Source organism: Leptonotus elevatus, chromosome 9 (assembly GCF_054856555.1).
Source record: "Leptonotus elevatus isolate MCC_2025b chromosome 9, RoL_Lele_1.0, whole genome shotgun sequence".
NCBI lineage: Eukaryota > Metazoa > Chordata > Actinopteri > Syngnathiformes > Syngnathidae > Leptonotus > Leptonotus elevatus.
The window spans coordinates 15,912,098-15,920,858 of NC_141247.1; the positions used below are offsets into that span (position 1 = coordinate 15,912,098).

Genomic DNA, 8,761 nt, shown 5'->3' on the forward strand with positions numbered 1-8,761 from the left:
AAAATTGGCCTATTTATTATAGCTTGAAAAAAAGTCAATATGACTTGTTTTTAGTCTAAAAATAAAATTTTCAAGACCGCTGTGGTTGATATGAGCCTAGTATTATTTTCTTATTTTTTAGTTAAATTTTCTTGTTCTAATTTTGCTTATTTGAAGCAATAATTTTCCTAATTTACTATATTTTTTTCTACTGTCCTTTTTTTTTTTTTTTTACTGTCCTGACCCAGAATTCTGGGTAGCTTTGAGGAGGGTCAGGCCAACCATCCAAGCATCTCAGCAGGGGTTGAAGTGCACCTTCAACACTGTGTATAGTAGAAATAGGCCTCTGCTAACCTCAACGCAAACGGTCTCCAATGACTTTTTGATCGCACCTGTGCTTGGCAGCCTTTCGAGATAAGGGAGAAGCTCGGTTACTGTATCTTAAAGCAGACATTTCAGTTTGCAGTTCAAAAGGATGATCTTATGACATGCTTGTTGAAAACCATAAAGCTAAGCTAAGCTAAGCAGATACAGTCTGGAGCTTTAACTTCACGGTATAGCATTAAAGTTAACATCTCTTCTTCTGGCTTCTTTCTTCTCTCACGTCGACTTTAAAACAAAAAATGACCTTTCATTCTACAGGATTTATCCACCATTAAAAAATCCTGATGACTGAACTACCGCCACCCTCCCTGAGCAGAGCACAGGGACGAGGGGACTGCAACAAGTTCCGCGGAAAGGTTACAATTATTAATTTATTTCATTTTTTTCCTCAAATTTAATTTTAATCTGCCCGCTGTCAGCAATTCCCTGAGCTTGACGGCACAAATTAATAAAAGCAGGCTTTTGTTCCAGCAGACTTTCTGTAGGGAGAAAATGAAAGCTTCTCATTTGCACTTTGTATCGTGACTGTTCAACCGCAGCAGACTGGACAACCTGCTGACTTCTTTTGATTACAAAAAAAGCACACTTTATTATTGAATACAAAAGATGACTAGTTATTAAGTTTGGAATTTGACCAGCAAAAATCAAAGCCATTCAGGGATGAAGCCATTTACTCTAACCTGTTCACCACTCCATCATTGTACCTAACTAGCCTAAGAGAGTAGTTGTACTGCCCTATATGTTTGTAATTTTGTCGAGGGCCTAATTACAAACATTTTGCATTTACGTTTTTGTTGAGTACATTATTGATTATTATAAATTGCTTCCAAATCCATTCATGGGAAGTAAAGAAGTACAAATACTTTGTTACTATACTAAGTAGATATGTCAGCTCTCTATACTTTACTTGAGTATCTATTTTTCAACAACAACAACAAAAAAGTACACATTGTTTGATTGAAATTTTGGGCATCAAAAAGCGGGAAAACCGGGACATCAGCAATGGAGGAAAGTAAACCAGGAGGGATTAACAACGATGACACAACAGATTTAGAGAAGCAAGATATACCCCATTCATAGCCTTACTTAAGATGATATTTGGATGTTTTTGGCTATAAGGATGATTCTGATATTCCAAAACACACTGCCTAATCTGAATTACCGTAAATACATCCAAGTCAAGTATATATTTTTTCATTTAATACCTGGTATCAGTACTCAGTACCTTCCCTATTTAATATGCTATTCCACCATTTTGACTGTTTCAGAGAACAGTAGCAAGGTGAGCACTGAGCAGCATTGAATATGAATAGATTTTTCAATTTCTACGTACACTGCATGACTTTGGTACGAGCATTAATGTATTTGCCATTAATGCATTCCGCGGATGTGACACGTCGGTGTCAGTGACCATAAAACGTGAAGCACTTCAAAGTGTCCTCCGGGCCTGCTTGGGGAGCGCACGACTCTCCCGGGGCACCTTGCATAAGCTCTGGCAACTCGAGCCCAGTGGAAACTTAACCGTTTGCCATTTCGGAAATCAAGAGGGGAGGCGGGGCTCGAGAGCAGGGATGCAGAAAAGGCAGCGATGGCGACCGACTGAGCGGAGTGAGAGTGCGCGGCCCCCCCGCCAGCTACTTTTTTCAAGGTTTTGGAGTTCAGAATGAGCTAGCAGCTTTGAGGAGAATAGCGCCTGCGGCCCCCCCGCTGTTGCTGTGCAAAGAGCAAGCGCTTGCTCGGGGAAACAGCAGAAGCAGCAAGCAGAGATGGCAGTTTATCACACCAAGACACACTCGAACCCTTATGTATACATTTGGGATGATAATCAGCCAGCCACCATCTCTTATTCATCATATTTATAGCGTGAATCTCATGTGAACCACGTCTTTGTTATGTGCATAAATATTAATACGACTTCAAGGTTACTCTATTGTGCGGAAAGTCTGCAACAGGTGAAAAGAGCAGGTATTTTCACAGCCAAAAATCCCATCACGCCTCCTGCTCAATAATAAAGTGAAAGGCACAAGGCTATCCAAGATATAAAGCAAATGGAAGAGTTTCAAGTGAAAGCGAGCCATAAAAAAAAAGAAGTGAAATAAGATGGACACATTTCAATTCTGACAAAACTCAGCAAGAGACCGAGGCACACTTTTTTTCTTTTTCAGACGAGCAACCTACACTTAATTCAAAGAGCACACATTCTCTCTCCTGCTCTCTCTCTCTTTTTTTAAATTAATTTCTACTGCCACCAACATTTTTAGTTTGTTTTGCTGGAATATTTCACAGGTGCTCACCTTTTCTTCCATTTGAATATAACGCAATATTTTCTTAAAAATACCACAAAGATAACGGTTAACCCAGTGCAATAAAATTCCTCTTACACTATCCAAAAATAAATGACAAAATGTTTTTAAAATACTCACATCATTATAGAGAACCTGTTGGCTGCTGGACTGCTTCCTAGCCTCCATGATGCAACTCCACAGAAGAAGGAATGTGTTCCGATCCTCTTGGCTGGAGGAAAAAAAACGACCTTCTTTTCTGCAAAGCAAAATAGTCCCAGCCTCATTCCATCGCTGCAATTTGGGAGGGGAGGGAAGTTTCTTCAACGGAGTGGAATTACTGCAACATTTGTGATAGCCATTAAAAGCCAAGGCATGCCTGCACTCCTTTCAAAGGTGGAACCTCTGGTGAAGAAATCACACACAACATGGATGAAAGAAAAGCACCTTTTGGCAATCCCTTTAAACATTTATTTAATATCTTTGATATGCAGCCATCCATGCACTAGTACGCTCCTATGATACTAGTAGCATGTCTGTTTTTTCCACTGCTAGTGTCACTCTTGGCCTACTAGTAAGCAGACTTTTAGACCGATCCGATATATTGCCCAAAAAAAAGTGCAACATGCAGATGTGCAAATAAGCAATAGTAATTAAGCACATGAGCAACCTAAGAGCTCGTTGCCGTTAAGTAAATAAATTGCATTTGGAATAAATGAAACCTGAATCCTTTTTGTGCTCCTCTTAGGAGCCCTAAACCGACAGCCTGAGGGCAAAAGCTCAAACTAATTTTGGAGTCAATGATTAGGACTGTACAAAATAGCATTTGCCTTTTTATTATACGTAGGTAGACATAAGCCCGGCCTGCTGACATCTTGATATTTATCCAGCAGTTTTAACAAGGCTACTGAAGCGATTCTTTTGGGACAAGGTGGATATCAAGGATATCGAATACTATAAATACTGTAAAGTGATCATTTTCACCGGCAGGCCCTGTTTATACTAATTTGCATATTTATAACACCTTGCAAAAGTATTAGCCCCCCTTGAACTTTGTGACCTTCTGCAACATTTCAGGCTTCAAACCTAAAGTTAGAAAATGTGATTTTGTTGTTGTCAAGAATTAATACCAAGTGGGACACAATCGGGAAGTGGAATGAGATTTTTACGATATTTTTAACTTATTTTTTTTTATAACAAATAACTGAAAGTAGGGCATGTGAAATTATTCACCCCCTTTATTCTCAGTGCAGCCAACTGATTCCAGAAGCACCCTGATCATTTTTGAATGGAACAGTGTTGACCTAAATCAGTGGTGATGATAAATAAAGTCCACCTGTGTGTAATCCAGTCTCCGTGTGCGTGGAGAGAGAGGAGAGTGGTAGTCCAGGATGGCTGTCTTCTCCTGCGGGCGGGCGTCCTCGGGGCCCCTTGGCTCCTTGTGGTGGTTGGCAGTCATCCCTCTCAGTGTGGATGACCTTTCCTCACAGGGTTTTTCTGTGCCCCGCCATGTTGTGGTTTGTGTGTGTGTGTGTGTGTGTGTTTGTGGGTTTGAGCATGGGGGAAGGGGTGGGTTATCTTTTTATTGTACTGTGGATGTTTTAATTGTTCGGCGCCTTGAGTTGCGTTTTGTATAAATAATAGTGCTATATAAATAAAGTTTGATTGATTGATTTCCGCATTGGTTGAAATGCACATAAGAAATGCGCTTGGATTTGTGTGTACGTAACGATTCATGCATCTGGATTATTTTTTTGTGTGCGTGCAACATTTCCTGGATTTGTCCGTATGCCGTATTTTAATAAGAAAGCCACACGAGTCTTTTTACATAACGTGCTGGTGTGACTGTTGATTCACGAGCACAGTGATGAGCAACCAGTGTCCCATCGCACATTAAACTATTCAAAATCACTAAACGTAGGTGAAAATATTTATTGACTGCAAATAATTTATCTTTGTCCATCTATCTATGCCGGTGACGTTTACTGACAGTCATTAGGATTCTAAAGCAGACTCCAGTGTTTTGTTTCTTTGGTCTTTTTTTTCTTTTTTTATAATGCTACCACAAAAAGCACAACCACCATCGTGTAGATATCTTTTATTTATTTATTTTTTTAAACAAAGTTCGGTGCAGTAATGATTTTTTTCCCACTAAATGCAATAAGTATTGAACCGTTTTTTAAAGGCCTACAGGGGATGCCTGAATAAGCGATTCAAACTCTTCAAATAATGCCACCCTAAAACTTTATTCAGCTCTTGGCGAGCTTTATAATGTCAGCTGCTGACATTATTTGTCTCATCTGTACGACGCGCTGTTGAAAATGCCAGCGAGACTCAACAAAAGGTGTGATCGCAGCGTTATTCCTTCTTTTGGCCAGAAAAGAGGTGTAAAAAAAAAAGTGTTTTGTATGATTACTTCATCCGAACAGAAGAGGCCTTGTGATATATAATGATGAAGGTCATAGACATGACTTGGTTTGCTGACATGATAGACGGTCTTGGCACCTGCTGCTTCCTATAAATATTCTTCTGGGGTAATAACACTGGGAAAAGACAGCATTGATCGTGCGCGAAAAAGAACATAATCCCTCTTTATAATTAATCACATCTGACAACACCTGCATTTACTTTTATTTTTATTTTGCTACAATGTGGAAGATCTCTTGGTGACAATCCCCAATTGGTGGCACGTCTTTATTTACTGTAACAATTACACTATAGTAGCAGCCAGCAATCAGATTTAGCAATAATAAAAAATAAAAAATAAAATAATAGTAATGATAATAATAACAATTATTATTATGAAACAATATCTGTTGTGGAATTATATTAATTATTCACATCTAAATAAAATAAATACCACATAAGCATCATTTATCGTTTGCTAATGTGGATATGTTGCTTAGAACAATAAAATCATTTTAAGGTTTCGCTATTAAATATTGTAATATTACAGTATATACGGGTTTGTGCGTGTATATGTGTAATTAGAAAGCGAAGTGTGCAAAAAAAAAAATCCACATTCTGTCCTTTATTTCTCACCCATTTCCCCTCTTCACTCAAATTGGCTTTTTCGTTGACAGTCACACCATGTTTTTGCGGTTCAAAAAGCAATACAAAACAAAGTATCGTGTTTTGTATGTTAAATCTCCAAATCTGATACAGGGTCGCAGTTTTTCTGTTGTAGCATGTCAGCAGGCGTGTGGTGCTCAAATGCTTGTTTTTAGTAAAGAGTTGCCAACTTTATTTAGTTTTTTTTTTGCAATTGGTTCACTTCAGTCACAATCTACAATGTTGCTCGGGGTGCAATGGACCTCATTTAATGACATTTTACTCTATTATTTACATATTTGAGAGGAATTTAAGTTACTAACATAACTTGTAACGGAGACTGGTGGTTGACATACTCTAGGTAAGAAAACCCCACTTAAATACAAACGTCCACTTTTCAAGGTGATTCCTGTTAACTAAAAGTAGTCTTTTACATTAGTTGTGCTTTGCATTCTATTGTGAAAGTGTTGAAGTAATGCTCGGTCAATTCTGCCTGAGGATGACCATCTTTAGGAGAAGTGGTCAAGCTGAAACTCGTTTAGCAGGCCTTATTTGAGCCCATATCGTAGTTGTCAAGATCTGATAGTGGCGGGACCTCGTCAGCTCTTTCCCATTGATATAAATCTTCCCAATTACTGTGACATTTTGCTTTGGTAGATCAAGTCGCTTCTCTTTCAGGATTTGTGTTGTCAGCAGCAGTTGTTGACCAGTATGCTCGGACCTTCTTTTCCCTTTGGAAGACTTAACTGGTGCCATCATAAAACCTTTATTATTTACACATTTTAAGTAATATTTTAAAGAATTCTCATACAAATACAACAGTGAATTTTGTAGAGTCAATTTTACACTAAAAAGACTGTATTTGGTCCCCGTCTAAATTAGAGTCAACTTTACACTTGGAAAAGAGTAAAATATTAATTTTAAAAAATCACTCAAGGATTAAGGAATGGTCGAAGAACCTTCAGTTTGGGAGATGGCCAATTAACCTCCTGAGCTATGCCAGTCCTATTGTGTATCAGTATATCTGTCTTTTGGGTGGAATCCTACCTCCGACAATTTTTGGTCTTCTTTTGGACACACCAGCAATGCTATTCAAAAGTAGGCGCGGTATAGCTCAAGTGATAGAATGGCCCGTCTCCCATGCTGAAGGTTGTGGGATTGTTAGTGAACCCTTGAGTGATTAAAAAAAAAAGAAGAAAAAAAACAACTAAATATAATATTTTACTCTTTTCCAAGTGTAAAGTTTACTCTGTTTAGATTGGGACTGAATATACTCTTTTTCAGAATAAAATTTACTCTATGAAATTTACTGTGCAGCAGGGCAAAAAATAAAATACAAATAATAATAATAATAATAATAATAATTAAAAAAAAAATCAAAATTAAAAGAAGCTAAAATCTTTACAAACTTTTTGGGAGTCGGACTGCACCAAGTCATGCATGAATGGTTTATATGGGCCTAAAATTAAAATGTGTGGTTAGATTAAAAAGCAAAAACAAATATCAAAATAATCAGTCACTGTTTTTGAATTTTGATTGCTAATTGAGAATGGAAATAATACCGAATAATACACTGATTCAGCTGAACAGAATTTAAACACAAACGGGAAGTAGAAAGATACACAAATAAAATGTTCCAACTTAAGGTAACACTGTATTTGCTCTGCATGCCTCATGATAGCCTTGATTGGAATTTTTACCTGCAACATTTGCTAAAAACTGATTGCGTCACCGGTAGTGGAACTCATTGAGGTTTTTGTGTTTTTTTTTAACAAACAGACCACAGAAGTTCTCCTCAAAGTAGTAATTGTATTTCTTCAAGCAGATGCTGCTTTCTCAAACAAAGCTATTTTTCTGTCTTGTCACCATCTGGGAAAAAAGTTCCAGCTTCCCTGTCTGTCACTCACAAAGAAAGAGGCCCACGTATTCACATTCATTAAGGGTCCTTTACAGCAAGAAGGGGAACTGATGCGATTCAGGGGGAAAAAAATGACAAGATGATTTGCATGAACAAAAGTTACGTACAAATTTAGAAAACAGACACAACCTGAGCATGGCTGAGAATGTTTTATGCATTTCCCACCTGCGCCCTATCTCCTCTGGGTCCGTTCAGGTCAAATATGACAAGTAATCTTGTGTGATTTAATCATCCGCTTCCTGCCTCCACGCAGCTCCTCCTCCTCAGGCTTTAATTTAAAGAGGAAGCAGAGGTGGAGTGGAATGGGCTCGACCCGAAAAGCCAGTCACCTTTACCATCTCGGTCTAGACAAAGAAGATTTGAGACTCTCCAACTGTCAACTGATTTTCCGTTGAAGGTTGGGAAGGAAGCGCAGGAAGTTTACACTCTGCTCTTTTTCCCAGATGACGTTTGGCTCTTCAAGTGAAGTTCTGACACCTCGTGATGAAATACCACTTCAAAAGTGTAAAACACTCACCAAGCTTCCACAGGTAATACTCCAACTTGTCATAACATACCTCATAATGGTTGTTACGGGTGATAAGATAATTTCAGTGTACAAATAGAACACTTGCCACATCTTTTTTGCCTTCACTATGTTGTGATACAATGGAATTGATACAGATTGTGGATGCTTTTTGACCTCGATTTGTTAAATAATCAGTTGCAGGGTCTTTTAATTATATATTTTCATGGGATAACACTAAAAATTTGACACAATGAAAAGTAGTCAATGTGCAGCTTATATAACAGTGTACATTTATTTCTCCTCAAAACTGAACATGACCCATGAGATATATGAGAGAAAATTCTGATTATTTCTAAATAAAGTATTTATTGGTCCTTTTGAACAAACAAACAACATAAAAAAAAAATCTACTTTCACCTATGACTTTTGATTTGTGTCATATTTGATACATCCGGTCAAAATGCTTTAAATTATTAATATTTCTAAAAATCAGAAAGAACATTTCCCACTATTATTGTTAAAAAGGTTCCAAATATTAATAGTCATCATTATTATATTTGTATAGTTTCCATATTCCACGTTAAGAATAGAGTGACGACATTATATTTACTTCTGTGATTCGTGCATTGCATTCTGGCT

The 8,761-nt window shown here is 37.7% G+C and overlaps 1 protein-coding gene and 1 long non-coding RNA gene across 3 annotated transcripts in view; one reads left to right on the forward strand and one right to left on the reverse strand.

The window, feature by feature from the left end:
- Positions 1–2,886, reverse strand: part of tnmd (tenomodulin) — a 61,554-nt gene extending 58,668 nt beyond the window's left edge. For both annotated transcript variants that reach the window (XM_086085454.1, XM_086085453.1), the window contains exon 1: positions 2,787–2,886. In XM_086085454.1, coding sequence (XP_085941580.1) covers positions 2,787–2,834 — 48 coding nt within the window. In that variant the 5' untranslated portion in view covers positions 2,835–2,886. The remainder of the gene's footprint in view (positions 1–2,786) is intronic.
- Positions 1–8,145, forward strand: part of LOC147168568 (uncharacterized) — a 71,949-nt gene extending 63,804 nt beyond the window's left edge. Inside the window, exon 3 of the long non-coding RNA XR_015096009.1 lies at positions 8,058–8,145. This is a non-coding gene — a long non-coding RNA (uncharacterized LOC147168568). The remainder of the gene's footprint in view (positions 1–8,057) is intronic.
- Positions 8,146–8,761: the final 616 nt, after the last annotated feature.